Source organism: Triplophysa rosa, linkage group LG23 (genome assembly GCF_024868665.1).
Source record: "Triplophysa rosa linkage group LG23, Trosa_1v2, whole genome shotgun sequence".
Taxonomy (NCBI): Eukaryota; Metazoa; Chordata; class Actinopteri; order Cypriniformes; family Nemacheilidae; genus Triplophysa; species Triplophysa rosa.
Window position 1 is genome coordinate 17,209,819 of NC_079912.1, and position 19,430 is coordinate 17,229,248.

Genomic DNA, 19,430 nt, shown 5'->3' on the forward strand with positions numbered 1-19,430 from the left:
CCAAACCTATCTACTGTACTGTTATAGTATGTCTATATGAACTGTCATTATATACCATGAGCTGCATAACATTTCCTCAACAATTTCTTCTTTCTTTTTCAACAGAAAAAAGTACATCATATGGGTTCGAAATGACATGAGTAAATAATGACTACATAATAAAAATCTTCTTCCTTTCTTGGGGGAGAATTATTACCTGATGTAGTTTCTCCTAAACAGACTTTTCTAGCTGGGATCATAAAACATCTCCGGGTGTCCTTGTGAGATAAGCCTAAGAGTTATAGCATCTAACCATTCATCTTTTCGTCATAGCCATCATCTTGCTTTGCCTCTTTAATGCTGATGTTCATCGACTCAATCATCCAGTCCCCGTGGGTTATAGTCTCCTCCAAACAAACCTGAATTAATCATAAGACAATAAGACAATGAATTATTAGACTGACTGGGGGGACTTGGATAGAAAGTGAATTACAATGATGAATGGCTTGAATCGATCTGTCTTACTGAAGCGCCATTTACAACATGAATACCTGCTCGCTCTCGCTCGGCCTGGGCAATATGCGATACAGTACATAATCTGCAACATCTCATCTTGTCAAATTGCCTTCTCCTAATAGACAGATTTTTAGGCCCAGTTTGGACAAGGGATTGCCTTTTTCATGCCTGCTGCATTTACAAAATGAAGGCAGAGAAAATAGGAGGTAAGCTTCTTTACATATGACCACAAGTACTATATGTGGACCAAAGTTACTATAGTTTTGTTTTCAGTTTTATTGTAGATTAATTAATATTGTGAATTAGCTTTTATTTCTATATTCTTGCTTTTCATGTTAATTTTAGTTTAATATATGTTTATATTGCTGTATAAGTTTAATTTATTTCTATTTCGGTTTTGTATAATTTTAGGTCTGTCAAACGATTAATTGCGATTAATCGCATCCAAAATAAAAGTTTGTGTTTACATAATGTAAGTCTGTGTACTATGCATATAAATTTTGTTCATAATATTATATTTATAAACACATACACATACATGTATTCATATTTAGATAATATTTACATGTATTTATTTATATTTACCAATCATTTTAATTATATATAAATGTTTATTAATGTTTATATTTTGTATTTTTCTTAAATATATGCATGTGTGTATGTTTTTATGAATACAAAATGAATATGCACAGTACAAACTTTTATTCTGGATGTGAATAAGCGCGATTAATCGTTCGACAGCCCTAGTTTAATCATTTTATGTACCTTAAGCGTCTTTCAGTTTTTGCTGAGGCAACATTTCTCATTTTCGTTTAGTATAAGTTTTTCAAATATTTAGGCCAAGATTTCATTTGATTTCAATAAACAGAAATGTTTTCATTGTTTTAGATTTAGTAAAGTATGGAAATCTTGATGTGGATACATTTCCTCATAAAGACTGCTCGATTATTAGAGAAAGGCGCTGGGTCATGGGTTCAATTCCCAGGTTTATATATCTTGGACAAACTTTTTTTACTGTTTGGAATTAATTAAAATATCAGTCGAGCCACATCACCCAACAACACTGCTTTGACCTTACTAATGCTCTTTTTGTGTGAATGGATGGAAAGCCATAATATAAGAGTGGAGTTGTTGTAGCAACTAAAGCAGAACTAGCTATTAGCACCCATGGTTTTGAAATGAAATGTTCATTAGGCACATGTAGTGTACTATGTCCACATCTTTGGGTCATGTGGTGTATTAAATATAAGCTAATGCACTACTAGACCATAATTAAAAGCAGTCAGGGGCAAAGAAGATAAAGGCACGCTCTGCCTCACTGGTCTGGTGTTCCCATGCTGTGTGCACAGAAATCTCAATCTCTTCTCATTAGTTTTACCACTGCTGAACAAAATCGAACCAGCTGGCCTATGAAAGTGCAGTTGTCAAAATACTAAACAAAGACTGCATTATGTTTTGACTTTATAGTGCATTGCTGGAAATCAAACTTTTGAGCGTTTGTTCATTTCTTGATTGAGATGAATGATGAAGGACAGAAATGAAAAAGTGTGTACTGCTGAATGTACTATTACAGCAAGTGGGTACACCCTGTACTTATTATTTTGTTCTGTATGTGTGTATGGAAGACAGGTGTATTACAATTCTTAAAGATAGATACAAAAATGTTAGTAATCCCATCGATTTTAGAGTTTCAAACAGCCTCTTGTGTGGTTAAATGTGACCCAGAGAGGCTATATGACCTTTTAATTTCACGTCATCTTTTTTATCTCTTTTCTAGGATTTGGTGTTTACTGTTAGTGGTAAGGATTACAGTACAGTTTTGTGTCCCGTTTGAGTCAGCAGAATCTAATGAACCACTAAGCTTCAGGATTCATTTTCGCAAGGTATAATCTCATTACGTATGTCATTTTCTTTCCTTTATCTATCTATCTATCTATCTATCTATCTATCTATCTATCTATCTATCTATCTATCTATCTATCTGTCTGTCTGTCTGTCTGTCTGTCTGTCTGTCTGTCTGTCTGTCTGTCTGTCTGTCTGTCTGTCTGTCTGTCTGTCTGTCTGTCTGTCCATTCTTTTTTTTTCTGCTGTCTTTTATCAACATCCTTGACTTGTTTACCTTCTCTAATCGCTGTATCAGAGACAGGCAGAGACATGTGTAGGTCAAGGTCAAGTTTATAGCGCCTTAAAACAACACGAGTGTTGACCAAAGTGCTTCACATAGCAATAGTAACAACATACTTAAAAAGAACAAGTCATGTCCAGTGAGTAATAAAAAAAAAAAAAAAAAAAAAAATACATTGCATGATATTTCATAAAAAGAAATGCTAAAACACAAACTACAACCCCTAGTACCAATTAAAAATAAAACTACTTATACTGTAAATAAGCATGAGAAAAGAGGAATGTCTTAATAGATGTTTTAAAACCAGTTAATGTAGTAGAGAGGCTCTGATCGTTACTGGTAGCGTATTCCAGAGTTTAGGAGCATAGACTGAAAAAGACCTGTCACCCATAGATTTCAAACGTGATTTAGGGACGTTCAACAATAGCTGGTCTGAGGATCTGAGAGATCTTTGAGGTGAATAAAGATTCAGAAGTTCTGATATATAAGAAGGAGCAAGTCCATGTAAAGCTTTAAAAACAAACGTTAAGACCTTAAAATCAATTCTTTGCTTCACCGGAAGCCAGTGGAGGGAGGCTCTGATGTGCGAAATATGGTCATGCTTTTTTGTCCCAGTCAAAGATCGAGCTGCAGCGTTTTGTACCAATTGAAGTCGCGAGAGTGATGACTGACTAATTCCAGCATACAAGCCATTGCAGTAATCAAGCCTTGAGGAGATAAATGCATGAATAACTGTCTCCAAGTCACTGAAAGAAAGGAAAGATTTTAACTTTCGCAACTGCTTTAGTTGGAAGAAACTAGCTCTGACCACAGAGTTTACTTGTTTATCAAACTTCAAGTGGCAATCAAAGATAACCCCCAAGTTTTTTACATATGGGTGGTTATTTGTCTGAAGGGGCCCCAGGAGAGTACTGTAATTATCAATAAGGGCTTTTGAGCCAAAGAGGATGACCTCAGACTTTTTATCATTCAGCTGGAGAAAATTTACATCCATCCATTCTTTAATATCCTTTAAGCAGGCTAGCAATGAAGGAATCACTTTCAGAGTCTAATGGCAAATAAAACTGGGTATCATCTGCATATATGTGATAAGAGACCTTATGACGCTCAAAAATCAAACGTAAGGGAAGCATATAAAGAGACAATAAGACTGGACCCAAAATTGAACCCTGTGGTACCCCACATGTAATCGGCATTGGAGATGAAGAAAATTCTCCAATTTCAACAGATATGCTCCTGTTTGAAAGATAACACTCAAACCATACTAATGCAGAATCACGGATACCAACCTCATGTTTTAATCTGTTTAACAAAATGCAATGGTCCACGGTATCAAAAGCAGCGCTTAAATCCAACAACATAAGTGCTACACATTTACCAGAGTCAGTTGATAGTAGGATATCATTTGTCACTCTTAGGAGGGCAGACTCGGTACTATGCTTGGCCTTAAAACCAGACTGATAGGGGTCCAAAATATTGTTGGATATTAAATACGGAGTATTGTGTAGTGGTTTTATAGTCCTCTGGCATCAAATATGACATGGCATCTCAATATCTTTTGTATCAATCTACTCCTTCCTCTATTAGGGTTTGTCAGACAACAGGAGAGAGGAAAGAGATCATTGTAGGGACGGAGAGAGAGAGAGAGCAAATATGATGAAAGGTATTGGTGGAAACAAAAACACTTTAAATAAACTACAAAGACATGAAACTGATGAGATGGAGCAGAGTCTTACATTCTTCCTCAATCATGTACACACACTAGCGTAAACCAGACTCACTCCATTAAAGGGTTCACTTTCGAAATGAAAATTTCATTATTTACACGCCCTCTTGTCATTTCAAACCTGTATGACTTTCTTTCTTCTGCAGAACACAAAAGAAGATATTTTGAAAAATGTTCTTGACTTGCATTGGTTTTGTGTCCATAGAGGTCAATAGGGACCAACGGTTTTTGGTTACCAACATTTTTCAAAAAAAAAAAATCAGAAAATCAGGGTGAGTAAGTGATGACAGAATGTTCATTTTGAAGGTGAACTGTTATTTTAAGATTACCTGAATCCATCGTGTATCTCCTATAAATTCACGTGCTTTAATCTGTATAGTTAAACTAAATCTAAATGTAGTGAAAGGTTTATGTTTAAAAAATGGCTAATTTTACTTAAGAGACACTTGTAAACAACAACAATCCATTTTGTTAAAGTTTTTTTTACAGTGTAAATGATTGAAGTATGATAATAATAGGGGAGCAAAATTAAAGCGTTGACATTCTGCTCACATTCTCTTTCTCTTTTTCTATCACTCCATCTCTCTTTCTCTTCTCTTTCCAGGTCTCCTCCTTCCCCTCACATGCACTTTTCCCTTGACTCCGCTGCACAGAAAGTAAGGCTTCATTCAGTTCAGATTGCATTCAAACGCCAACAGATCGTATGAGATCTTTGATTCTATTTTCCTGGAAAGTTCAATTTCCATCACAGTTGTAAATTTCTGCTTTATGAGACCAAACAACCAGAGACACTCCTGCAAGATGTTTTTCCCCACCGTTTTGGTAACAAACCTCATCTCTTTCCGTATTTCCCAAAATAAACCCACTATATCTGCTATCAAAACATGTTTCCTGGAGTTTTTCTCTTTTTGTGTCAGCTAGTCAGCTAGAGTAAAGGCACTGTCTATAAATATGGTACACTTTGGCACCCAACGGAGACACAGATTCCAGTTCTAACAAATAAAAAAAAAGTAAAATGTTTAATTCATTTTCAAACTATTTTAATAACATATTTAATTTGCCAGTTACCTTTTGCCATTATAAAAAAGACTTTCCTTTAAATCCAAAAAGTACAATTATCCGAAGCCTGAAGTTTATATATAATTACAAACCATTTGGTCCTCTAATCCGTCCTAAGTGACAAATAAATGTAATGTTCCATATTTTGGTTTGCAAAACAGACCTCAAATAAATAGAAAAAAATCCTGTTTTGGTCTGCACTGCTCACGAGGCTTAAAACATGCATCCATACATGAGGAGTTTGAGATGCTCATTCAAACATGCATCCTTAACACTAAACACAACCAGCACTTTCAGCTGTGAAGTCACAATGGTGCCCTGTAACCATGGAAACCACTCTTTGTCAGTTTGCTGGAGCAATATGGCAAAGCATGGAGTGCAGGAGGTATCGGCAATGGTTACCATGGCAATAACCATATAAAACAGTAATGATCATTACAAGCTCTGCCTTTTTTCTCCAGCTTAGGCCAGAGGTTAGAGGAAGGAAGAATATTTTGGAATCTATTTGAAGAGCTTCACTGTTGTGTATTTCAGTAGAACACTTACTGTAGTAGCATACAGAATACAGTTTTTTATGTGAATATGTAACATTAAAAGAGAGAGTGAATAGCACTAGTAGAGCAGAAGGTATGGAGAAATCCAAGGATATTGCAATGCTCAAGCATGGGCTCGGTTTTTAATAAGACATGCATGGGTACGTCTGGAGTCATGCCCCTGTATTTCGGCAGACAGTGCCAGGGTTATTAAATGATCTGTATGCCAGAGTCTGTCTGAGGAATTTAGTGCAAGCTGCAGCACTTTAACCCTGGACTTGATCGAACTTTCTGTAAATATGAGAGAAAATTGAGAGGAGTGTCAATTGAACCACACTCTTATATGTAAATGTAACCATGTTATGTATTGTAGTGTTCCAGTATTTTTTAAAATCATGCCATTGATGAATCTTTAAGTCAAAATTTTAATGCTGTTAATGCCACTGCAAAGGATTGTAGTCAAATCTCATATGATTCAAGGGTTTTCAGAAATATACTATTCCTTATTAAAAGGTGTTTTAAATCCTCTAAAAAGACTTGGAGGACAAAGTATTAGTCTCTGTCCATGGTGCTGAATCAAAACTGCATTGAAGTTCTAAACACTGTTTGTCAGCTATAGAGGACAATCAAAAGTGTTCAGAACTGCAAGTCAGCTTTGAATCTGCAACATAGACGAGACATGAAAGTTTTTGTACAACAAGGTCTATTGAAAAGGTTATCTCAATAGGTTAGGGTTAGGGTCAGTGTTTGGAATCCTCAACTTTCTGTAGAAAAAGGATGTGAATCTCGAATTGTACTGTTTGTATTAAAGCAAATGTCAAAGGTGATGCATTCTATTTAACAGGAGTCTTATCACATTTGACACATCATCAATATTTACTGTATGTATTGAAGTTCACTACTGTAAGAAGTGCATCATCACAATCTGAGAAAAATGACGCTTCTGAATGTTTTTATCAATTCCAAAAACCTACCGTGGAAATAGATAGGGAAAATTTTAGTATAAAAATGTTCAAATTAATTATATTTGTGTAAACCAACATTTGTGTATTTTACAAACACATGAAATTCAATCGTTTAACATGTAGGCTAAAGCATGTGTGATTCACATGATGAGACAAATGATAACACCGTTTGTATAAAATGGCATTTTTATTAGCTGCATACTTCAAAAATGCATCAGATAATCTCTGGACCACCTCATTCCTAAAGTGTAATGAGGTTGAGGGTATGTGTGGGGGGTGTAATTCTAATGATAACGCGCTCCGCCGCCGCTCGCGCGCATTATCCCATTGAGCAACACTGCGCGAGTTGCGGCGGTATCACCGGCCGGCTCCTCGAAAGACTGCAACTTCCGAATCATCTGGGCAATTAAGTGTCGCATCGTCTGCGTTTGCGAACCGTTTATGTGGAGCTATCTCGTGTCCTCTGGACCAACGGTAACAAATGCCTTAACTTGAATCTTCCGGTGAGGAAATGCCCACAAGTGGCCGAGCTGGAGCTGCGCGGAACCCGCACGCATTCTGCACCGCGGGTCGGTGATGGAGATTCGTGTTTCTCGAATAGCGGACAGCGGTCGTGCAGGGTGCGGTGCTGAATCGGACTCGCAGCTTAACATGAACCAATGACACACACCTCGTAGATGATGGAATATACAAAACTGTATTTATGCATCTTAAACTGTTTGCAAGTAGTGAGGTGTTAATGACCAAAACACTGTTGATAATAAACATACCATATGATCGCGTTCCGTAAAATGCACTTAATTTCTGGCGTGCAAAATACGCTTATGCTGCTTTTGAGATATTTAAAGGAAAAAGTGATGTGGTTCTGTTGGTTGAACTGAGCAAATCGTTACTTATCCTCGAACGTCGCATTCGTGGAAATGTGCTTACTGGCATAAAACGGCAAAGACGTGACTGGTAATATCTTTCTTTGTCAGATGCTTGTTGTTATGAATATGACCAACATTAAGTTACTTATTTACAATAGTCACAGTTTCCAAGTGACCACAATTACCACATGAAACAAAGCAACCAAAACAGCAATTATTCTGTATTTTATTCATAGCAGGAAAGTAAATGCAGCACCAACAAAAATGACTTTGACCCAACCGGACCTGAGATTACAGTGATCCAGCTGCGTGAGTTGCACATCGAAGCTCCGGATCTGATGCTGGTGACCAGGCGGTGGGAGAGGCTCGCGACCCGCACATTGTTCCTCGCCCTCGCGCTGTTGCTGCATTCTAGGATGTTGCGACAAGTTTTGCACGAGGGGCTGAGGACGTCATTCCACAAACTGGGCCACTTTGTAGCCAATCATCCGGTGTTTTTCGCCTCCGCGCCCGTGTTGATCTCCATCCTGCTCGGCGCGAGCTTCAGCAGATACCGCATAGAGGAAAACGTGGAGTACCTGTTGGCCCCTAAGCACAGCCTGGCGAAGATCGAGGGGAACTTGGTGGATAGTTTGTTTCCGGTGAACCGGTCCAAACACACGCTGTACTCGGACCTGCAGACACCTGGGAGATATGGCCGGGTCATTGTGACCTCGCGCAGGGGGAGCGTGCTGGACCCTCATTACGTCAGTTCTGTGCTTAAGGTGAGAAACGTTTAACTGAGTGTAAATTACTTGATATTTTGTGAGATGAAACGTAGCCTGAAACACTAAAGAAATCATGCACACGTGAAACGCTAATCTATGATACTTAATCTAGGCTATTAATAACATTAATCTATATAGCCTAAAATGTTCAATTGCTTTTCTCATCATCACTTTGTGTCCCTGTAGCACTTTCGGTCCTTCAACTTTTCTGTTGACATTAGGCCTACGCCACAGTTTAACAACCCTGACAAAAAAGATTGTTCTCTAATAGCTGGGAAAATATTTCATTTTTGTTGTTTTTATGTTCTGAGATTATTAGAATTTAAAGGAAAGTTGTCTTTTTACAGTAGACTTTTTATCGCTGTTAGACATTTTTCAGAGAAAGTGCCACTCAGATTGTTAGCTTGCCACCTACTTTATCTTCCTGTAACAACTTCTGAATCCATCTGCAAACTTTTTCCCCTCTACATTTTAGGTTGAATATTACGTTATACAAAGGTGTTTGAAGTCTTAACTTCAGGCAATGCAATGTAAGCACTTTTTTGGAACCTCAGAAAGCCGTTTAGCTAGTAAACGCAATTGCAGGGCGAAGTACTTACGTGTGGTATGTGCTACATTCAGACTGTGTGAAACATCTATTTCATTTTTTTTAAACTGAGCATTTCACTATCTTCTTAATATTCACATCGTATCGTATTTACCAAAAATAGAACCTTCTATATATTCTCTCTGCATCACAACACAGCAGGTCTCGGTGTAACCTTGTACATTGTATCAGTAAGAAAGGTTAGAGGTTAGCTCTCTTCAATGCCATGAATTGATTAAGTCAAAAGCAACGTGACAGTTGTGTATGGCAAGATCTGAGGAAAAACACGGGTTCAAGGATCTGTACTGATTATATCAATGCTCTGCATGTATTGGAGCACTGTCCATCTAGGCCAGACACTGAGCATGCAGATAGTCAAAAATCAAGGGTTAATTATCAAGTTTGAGCAAATAGAGGCGTGATTGGTGTCTGACATTTCATTGCTCCTTGAGGAGGCTGGAGAAGGCAATTGACCTGAACTTTCCCGGTGATCTGAGTCTGACACAGTCTAATCACTCTGACATTAGCAATGCGGAGAGACTGACCTCAGAGGAAGATCAATCATTTATTCTCAGGGAAGAAACTCAAAAAGTTTTCCTTTACGGTCTTGTTTGTCTTTGTCTCAGCGTATTTAAACAGGAAATAAAATTGTTGGCCCAGTTCTCCTTGCAATTACATGCTTTCTTGTTGCCTAGCAACAGGGTGGATGCAACTAAATCCTTTAAAATGTTGACATAATTTCTGTACTCTCTCCATTTATCTTTTAGCATAATATGTACTCTTTGTAATAATTTATGACACATTAAAACATTTAAAAGATGCCGAATAGAAATAGATCCTTAAAGTGATAGTTTGCCCCCAAATTAAAATTCCGTCATTAATTACTCGCCCTTTCCACATTTCAAACCTGTATGACTTTCTTCCGCAGAACACAAAAGAAGATAATTGAAAAGTTGGTAACCAAATCGCGGCGGCACCCATTCACTTCTATTGTATGGACACAAAACCAATGCAAGTGAATGGGGGCCGTCGCTGTTCGGTTAATGACATTCTTCAAAATATCTTCTCTTGTGTTCTGCAGAGGAGATAATGTCATACATGTTTGAAATGACAAGAGGAGTAAATGATGACAGAATTTTCATTTTTGAGTGAACTATCCCTTTAATGTAACAATTTAGCAATTTGTTAATTGAATGGATTTGATTTGAGCTCATCTTATACCTGTACTTTATAATAACATTTTGTTTTTCTTTACCCCCCTCTCCCCAACTACCACCCCTCAAACCCAAGCTCCACAACACAATCACTCAGATCCAGGTGCCCATGCTGGGCTTCAACTACACCTTTGCCCATCTCTGCCTGCTGGATGACAGCAAGAACTGCATCGTGGACGACATCCTCCGGGTTCTTGAGGAGATGCGGTCAGCACGGGCGTCTAACCGTTCCATACCACTTCTGCGTTACCCTATCACCAGACTCAAAGACGGGCGGGAGGCCTACATAGGCCACCAACTGGGCGGTGTCCAGACGGGAGGAAGAGATGGGGTTCGGTCCGCTCAAGCCCTTCAGCTCACATACTACCTGCACCCAGCCAGCCCGCTGAACGAGGTGGTGGCCGCTCACTGGGAGCTGGTGTTCTGCAGGGAGCTTGACGACTTTGGAGAGGCTCACCCGGAGCTTGGCTTGTACCCCTTCACCTCCTCCTCTCTACAAAGGGACTTCCAAAGGACGAGTCGGGTGTCGGAGCGGCCACTGCTTTTTAGCCTGGCTGTGTGTCTCTCGCTAGCGATGCTTTGCTGCTCGATGCGGGACTGCGTGCGGACTAAACCCTGGCTGGGTTTGCTGGCTCTGGTAACGGTCAGCCTCGCTACGCTCACCTCTGCGGGCATCTTCAACCTCACGGGTGGAAAGTACAACTCAACATACCTCGGCATTCCTTTTGTCATGCTGGGTAAGATCATTTGGTCTTTTCTGATCCAAAAATGTTCAGTAGGCCTATAGTGTTAAATCTTCTCCCATTCTAACCTCTAGTCATTGCTGTTTTCGTATTCACCCCCTTCCATTTACATGAATGACTTTGTATTTCTAACGCTCAGAAGTCTCAGGCTAAATGAGTATTGCTATTGACTGACCGCCTCTGTTCTGCGCTGCGCTCATGGTGTGTCATTAAAAATGGGACGCTTCACATCAAAGAAATTCCTAACAGACAGCCTATAAAGGAATTCAATCCTCTCTTTTGTGATCGGTCTCCAAGTCATTCAGGATGAATCAACCGTGTGCTTACCGAACAGATTCACACACTAGCAGATATCTTGCGACTAATTACACGCACACATGTATCCTGACGCATCACATCCATCTCTGTTGCGTTCTCTCTGGCCATACCTCACACGTGGTAATTAGTGTCGTGTGTAGGAGGAGGGTTCTGTTGACTGGAACACAAAGAGAAAATAACAGGCTGGGGGAAAGAGATAGAGAAATGAGAAGAATGGACAGAAGGAAGGGAAGAGAAAAACACACGGAGACCGGGAGCGTTTGTGTTTAGATTGAACCCCATGCCATTCATGGCACAAAATTACAATTTGCTTTCTATTTCAGGAACACTGATGCTTCTAAAGATCAATCTCATCTTAGCCAACTGTGTCAGTCCACGTCTGGGCAATCACAGAATTCTACCCACTGGTTTTCAATTCCAAGCAAGACAGCCTTGTGGAGAGCAGGATATAAACGTCCATTTGGGCTCCTCTTACAGAGTTCAATAGAGTTCAGACATGACATTGTTGCATTACAGCATTACAGATGTCTGACAAAACAAGAGTCCTTATCTCTGTAAGCCACCGGCCTTTTATTTAAAACAAATTCCATTACAAGGACATTAGCTCTCGGATGGGATCATGTGACGTCCTGTGATGATGGTGATGGAAAGATAAAGGGAGCAGAATTGTTGAGATTAATGTCACGGTGATTTCAATTTAGCAACTATACAAATTTTCTGCCATTTAATTTCATTTGGTACCTCTAAGCCTGGCCATGACCTCAGGTCAGTGCTGTCTGGTCACACCGCTCACTATTGTGCCAGGCACTGTTCCCAGGTCAGTGTAATATGCAGTAGTGTCGACATCGGACCGAGGGAACCTCCGTCATGAATGATGAGTCACTGATGCCGTGGCAACCCTGTAGGCAAACCATCTGCTCGCTCTGCCTGCACGAGAGCATTGTGGAGAAAGAGAGAGAGAGGAAAAGACCATTTTTAAAAAAGACCGATGTGTTATGTTCAGCATGAATCATGTTCAGTTCTAGGACCCCTGTTTTCTTTTTGCCAACCTTTAAAAGTAGACTGACCCAGTTTGCCAAATGGCTTGTGAGGAGTCCCAAGGCTACAAGGGATGTCAGCCTGTCTCGCATCCAAAAGGCTTTTTCTTCTCCTAAGATCAATTTTACATGACATGTGGCCATCGTGTGTGTTAGCGTGACTGAGCTTTCTTTAGCTCCGAACTCATCAGCTGTGTGGATGGAGGAGAGAGCAGGCTATAGTTAGATCACACTCTGTAAATAGAGGTGGTGTTGGCCAACAGCTTTTTTGGGGCTCTGCTTTCAACACTGACTCCTCTCTTATTTTGATGGATTTAAAATAAATTAAACTGATGATGTGTTCAGTCTGCTGGAGCTATGGATTATGAAGCATGATGTTTTCCTGTTGGCTGAGGAAAAAAGTAGGATTTCATATACACACGAATTTGATTAGACAGATTTAATGGTGCTATCGCCATTTTTATGGAATGGCGATAAGAAAACTGTTTCATCAGACAGATATCTTTTGTCCTTTCTAATTTCCCTTAACCGTCAACTTTGTAAACAAAAAGTGAACACTGGCTATGGTAACATTCCTTATTTAGCCAATCAGAGGCCTTGGACATACTTGTCAATCATTGTGTGCTACAGAAAGAACTGCAATTTTTAAGAATCAATAAATCCATTGATTTGTAATGTTTATATAACACACTAACGTGTGTATTTAGTTTTATATGAAGAAATTTGCAATATCTGAGGCTTACTGTGGTCATCTAGCATTATCTGCTATGTTAACATACTTTAGGTTACTGTTACGTTGCTGTTATGTTGCTGTTGTTTTGATTTTTTATGCCCATAACCTTGTATGTTATTCAAGGACAATCATGTCTATATATTCATTGTGGCAACTGAGGTCCTAAGTAATCTTAATGACTAATGTCTAATGTCATCCTTACGACTTTCAATTCCTATGCACCTATTAATATTAATATATTAATATTTGATATTCTAGTACAGTCATATACAGCTAAAGCTGTCTGTAAATCACATGACAACTGAAGTTGTCATAATTCTCTTTCTGATGCACACAATGATTGGCAAGTATGTCCAAGGCCTCTGGCTAAATAAGGAATGTTACCGTAGCCAGTGTTCACTTTTTGTTTACAAAGTTGACGGTTAAGGGAAATTAGAAAGGACAAATTATATATACAGTATATATATATACATACCATAGCTAACATCATCTTTAAATGATGGATGTACAATTACCACAACAAGCTTACTTTCTAAACCAAAACTTTACTTTAAAAAGCAGTGCCAAACGAAGAGCATTTGTTTTTTCCTATTGTTGCAATGCAGCTGCAGAGCAACCGTCTTGTCACCATGTTGTTCAATTATTCAAATCCTCCCTTTGCCCAGCAGCAATTTATGTCACTTGAAATAGACACCTGGCAAAATGATTCCAAACCATGGATAGGCCGTTCTCTTTAACCTTTTTCATTTCTCTTTCATAAATCGCTAAAAAGTACTATTTTCTTGTCTTTCAGGTCATGGCTTGTTCGGCACATTTGAAATGCTGTCATCTTGGCGTCGGACTCGCGAGGACCAGCACGTAAAGGAGCGTGTTGCGGCTGTGTTCTCAGACTGCATGCTGCCATTCACAGCCAGCACAGCCTTGCACGTGGTAACATTCGGCATCGGAGCCAGTCCATTCACGAACATCGAGGCCGTGCGTCTCTTCTGTCAAAACGCCTGCATCTCAGTGCTCTTCAACTACCTCTACATCCTCACCTTATACGGTTCCAACCTGGTGTTCGCCGGCTACCTGGAAAACAACTACCGCCACAGTTTGTTCTGCAGGCGCGTCCCGAAACCCGAGTTACTCCAGCAGAAGCCAGCGTGGTATCGGTTCCTCATGTACACGCATTACAACGAGGAGGCCACGGAAACCGGACCTCTGCGTGCTTACGAGAGTCACCTCCTTTTAGCCTTCATGAAACGGTATTACTGTGACTGGATCACCAACACTTACGTCAAACCATTCGTGGTTCTTTTCTACCTGGTCTATGTGTCCTTCGCCCTCATGGGCTACCTTCAGGTCAGCGAGGGTTCAGATCTTAGTAACGTGGTTGCCAAGGAAACAAGCACCATAGCATACACCCGTGCCCAACAGCGGTATTTTAGTAGTTACAGCCCCGTGATCGGCTTCTACATCTACGAGTCGATCGAGTACTGGAACACCAGCGTGCAAGAAGACCTCCTACAGTACACCGGAGGATTCGAACGCATCTCCTGGTTTGAGAGTTACCTCAACTACCTTCACGGCCTGAACGTTACCACAAGCCTGTCGCGCAGCAACTTCACCGAACACCTGCGATCCGGATTTCTTCGTCAACCCTGTTACATGCACTTCTCGGATGACATCATCTTCGCCAAGCGTCCGGACGGCGAATTTGACGTGGTGGCTTCTCGTATGTTTCTAGTGGCCAAGACTACGGAAAACAAACGAGAGGAGATGTCAATCCTACTAGACACACTGAGGAAGTTATCGCTGACCTCCAGGGTAAAGTTTATTATCTTTAATCCATCCTTTGTGTATATGGACCGCTACGCTTCATCGGTTGGCGCACCGCTGAAGAACTCTTGCATTGCTGCGGTTTTTCTGCTGTTTTTTTCCACCTTTTTGGCAGCTGACCCACTGGTGAATGCCTGGCTGACTGTGACGGTAGCCTCCGTCGAATTCGGGCTGGTGGGTTTCATGACTTTGTGGCAGGTAGAGTTGGACTGCGTCTCGGTGCTGTGTCTGATATACGGAGTGAACTACGCCGTAGACTCCAGCGCTCCGCTAGTGTCCGCCTTCGCTCTAGGCCGGGAATCTACCCGCACCCGCTGGGTAAAACTGGCACTGGAGCGGCACGGAGTTCCTGCCCTTCAGAGCTACTTGTGTTACGGGGCTGCTCTGCTCCCTCTGGCGGCCGTGCCATCTAACCTCACCCGCACGCTCTTTAGGTGCCTCTTTCTTACCGCCATCATCACAGCCTTCCACTGTCTGGCCATCCTCCCCGTCCTGCTCACCTTCCTGCCACCCTCCAAGAAAAATAGGAGGGAACAAAAGAATGCTGCGGAAGACAGGGAAGAGATTGAGTGTGTGGAGATGGTGGACAGCACACGGGTGGTTGATCAGATTACCACTGTCTGACCGCATTGAGGGTGCCTAGAGGATTCGAAAAAGAGGGGAAACCACTACACCCCAGGGGGGTGGCAGAGGGAGACCTGAGATACAGCCACTGTGCAGATGGGCTTCCAGTTCTCCTAAATGCCCGAGATGGCTTTTATGGGTGTACTTTAGCACAAACAAGACCATATTTTTAAGCAAAGCTTGTTTGTGATGCTAGATGAGTTTGAGGTTGAGCCATTAAAAATGGGCTCTGTTGTCAGAAGAAAGGTAGAGGCCAGATGAACCGAATTGCTGCACAGTTGCAGATATTAAGAAAAGGCTCTTCGGATCTGCAGTCTTGCAGAACTGTTGAAATCCAAGTTTGATTTTAATAAGACATCACACACAATGTCTCTGGTATCATTATCAGTATCATTAGGGATGCACCGATATGTAAATTTTGAACGATAACCGATAATCCTTTAACATTGGAAGCCGATAACCGATATATTGGCCGATATACAGTATCTAAATATTCATATAAAATTCCCTAAGACTGAAACAGAAGGCAAAACGTGGACAACTGCTTTTTAACTGTGAGCAGCATGCAGCTGAAGAAGTTTAACCAGAGGAAATCATTTATCATTTATCGGCTATAATATATCGGCCTACAGTTTATTATCGGCCGATACAGATAACATTAAAAATGACCATTTATTGTGCATCCCTAATGGTAATGCACGGGGAGCCTATCATAACAAGACGTTCAGAAGGCACTAAGCTAAAGACCAAGCAGCCATATTCATATCTGCTGATACTGTAGCCATGAGCCTAATGCACCTGAAGTCATCTTTTCTCAGCGAGAAACCAGATGTAGATGTTTTAATGAGAACATATATATGTCTCTGGGGATGTAGTGGTATTATAAACATAGAAAGGTTCAGGATAGCGTCATCCATTATCATTTCACCACTGACCGTGGTGGTCACCTCCCCCACCCTGACCGTGTCTCAGAGGTATTAAAGGCTGACATAAGGAAGATAAAAATGGGAGGGAGAAAAGAAAGAACAGAATGGGGGAGGAAAAGAGATACAGGGAAGCTTGACAGGTTGATATGCGGTGCAGTGCTTCCATGGTAACCCTGATCACAGTTTAGTTGCATTGTGTGTGAATGGTTTCCCACTCCCTCAAGTTCAGTACGGCTGCTTAACAAATACATTTGGAGCTTAATCTTTCTAAGGATTTTAACCATGCTTGTATTTAAAAATGCTGAAAATCACCTTGTCACAGACAACGCTCCTTATCAATATGCATGAGCCAGAGGCCCCGCGTTTTCCCGCTTTTGCCCTCTGTGTATGAGAGGCTTTAAGAAAGGGCATATACTGTAGAGAGACTGAGAACAGCGGGGGGAGAGAGAGATATTTTTCACATTCTCCTCAGCCAGTAGACAACAGATGTCAAATCACATTATACAGTATAAGTCTACATTATAAGTGAAACTGCTACATGACAGACATTAGAGAGATATTTTATTTTTAATGCGACGTTAAGTGGAATGGGATGTCGGGCCAGTCAGATTTCACAGTGGGCAGGGTAAGCAGGTGCAATGTTGCAGAAATACAGTATAGTGACAAATTCCCCGTCACTTGTTGTACAATAGGTCAGGACAACTTTTAGTTTTATTGTGTAATGCTTGGTCATGGCACGGTTTGAAACCAAGTGTAGTTATGATGTCTGAGAGGCAGAATAGAACATCATTGCAAAGTGTCAGATGTCTGGTTATAATGCTTTCAGCAATTTCATTAGCGTGTTTTGGGATCTCAGTGGTCTCAGACCAGTCAACTGACTGAAGCATTCATTGATGTCAATCAAGCTCTCTGAATGTATCCTTTTTGTTGTGCACTTTCAGCCCCTCCCACTTCTCTTGAATGGGTGATAATCATTCTCCAAACCTTCACATGCACCTGAAAAATCTGCCAGTTTGTCTGTCCATCTCTCCACCCAACTGTCTGTCTATCCGTCTGTTTTGTCTGGGTAGGCTGAACCAGTCTCGACTGCATTTGAAAGTGTGTGCCCTTTAAGAAAAATATGAATATGATTGACAAACGGGAATAATGTTAATCTGCTTATCTTTTACCTGTCCTCGTTCTTGTCAGTTCTGCTGGATATGAACATTTGATGCAAACTCCTTCACATACCTCTGCTTTCATACTGATACACTCAGGCTTGCATCATTTCAGTTTGTTTGCACACCTCCACTGTATAATTCAGTCCAAATATAATTGCTGTGAAGCAGTTTTGGCACCGGGCCCTTTGAAGATGTCAAAAGCCAGTGGAAAGACTGAACAAAAAAGAATCCACCCACATTGGCTTGCACGCACGCACGCACACACACACACACACACAGCTTAAGAGTATAAGCATTCTAACTGATATGCCTCTGGAGGAGATGATGGTTGCTTTTTTTATCTGTTTCTATGAATTTCAGATGAATAAAAATTAAAAGAGGGTAAAACTTAAAGAGAACGGCTCTGTTTGTGTGGTAGCACTTGTTTGTTTGTGTCATGAAAGGGCTTTTAATGTTCAGTCAGTAAACAGGACCAATTGATCTAGTTCTAGATTCAAAATTGCATCCTGCTGCCATCTAGCGGCGAATTTTATTACGTGACAGATTTAAAGATGCAGATTTGTTAATGGAGTGGATGCATTGAATAGATGGACACATGAAACTTTGTGTGGTTTAACCAGAAGTGTAACCAAAGCAACACACACAGACTAGAAGAGAGTTAGTGTGGGGACTGAATTGGAATTCACTCCCACAGTGTGACATGAAGAGCATCCTCCACACATGAAGAGCGCTCAGATTCAGGACTCAGGACTTCTTTAGTGTAGAGAGCTGTGAAAATTGCTTGCCTGTCGTTGCCATTAGTAAAGGGTTCATTACGGCGACGGTAAGGGTCATCTGAGCAACAGTATGACTGCGTGTATGTGTCTACTGAGCAATCCCGGAAAAATGGTCTCCTGGAGATGAGACAAAAATTTCCTGTAGGGACATTTAGGATGTTTTAATTTCCACAACTATATAAACAAAGTAAACAATGCTTTTTTTAAAAACATTTTTGTTAGGTTTGGGTTCGTTTAAAGAAATTATATTTATCTATTGTACAGTATGTATAAAAACAATAAAAGTCTATTTCTCATTTTAGCTAAGTAAATGTTTGCACGTGCACAAAGAGCCACCAAGATGGGGAGATATCCTATCTTTGAAACAAATATAACAAAAAAACAGTATTGCATTTCACATGACACAATTCCTTCTGCCACCGGCAGTCACGCAGAGGCCATGGCAAGACCAGGGTGGGATCTATTCAGAACAACAGAAACTGATAATGAGCAGAGATTATGTAAGAAAAAGCGTTCTACAGGGGTGTGCCACTATAAACACAGTAACTTAATACTGACTGTGCAGCTCAATTTTTTACAGCTAATTTAATATTTCCATCAAACAATCCCTGGAGAAAAATGCATGGCATCCTCTATAAGAAAAGACATATAGTAAAAAAATCAAATGGCTCTATGAAAAATGCCTCCATCTTTGATGCATATTGAAAATGAGAAAAGATGGGGGAGTGAGAAATGCATCAGCACTCTTTGTGTTTCTGCTTTTTTCAGGTGTCATTCGTAACCACAGAAACCACTGAGTCTGTTGAGGAGCTCAACTCCATCAGGAGGAAGTTATAAGAGACCTATTCAATACTCATGCTTTTGTATATAGAGTGGTTTGCCAAAGTCTGAAGCTACACTGAAAATGCAGGATTTCAAATCCAATTTATAGGTTTTAGGATTTAATTTCAAGC

At 40.4% G+C, this 19,430-nt stretch overlaps 1 protein-coding gene and 1 long non-coding RNA gene across 4 annotated transcripts; one reads left to right on the forward strand and one right to left on the reverse strand.

The window, feature by feature from the left end:
- Positions 1–7,241: 7,241 nt before the first annotated feature.
- On the forward strand, positions 7,242–18,700 carry ptchd1 (patched domain containing 1). Of its 3 annotated transcripts, none has more exons than XM_057323357.1 (4): positions 7,242–7,860; positions 8,009–8,536; positions 10,416–11,076; positions 13,964–18,700. In XM_057323357.1, the coding sequence occupies exons 2-4, from the start codon at positions 8,111–8,113 to the stop codon at positions 15,613–15,615; spliced, it is 2,739 nt and encodes a 912-aa protein (XP_057179340.1). In that variant the 5' UTR covers positions 7,242–7,860; positions 8,009–8,110; the 3' UTR covers positions 15,616–18,700. The 3 variants fall into 3 exon arrangements, with proteins under 3 accessions (XP_057179340.1, XP_057179341.1, XP_057179339.1); XM_057323358.1 differs by having other exon boundaries at positions 8,012–8,536; XM_057323356.1 differs by having other exon boundaries at positions 7,242–8,536.
- Positions 11,865–12,528, reverse strand: LOC130547406 (uncharacterized). Its single transcript, XR_008961878.1, has 3 exons — positions 12,450–12,528; positions 12,142–12,327; positions 11,865–12,029 (listed from the first exon to the last, which is right to left on the reverse strand). It is a non-coding gene; the product is annotated as an uncharacterized LOC130547406 (long non-coding RNA).
- Positions 18,701–19,430: the final 730 nt, after the last annotated feature.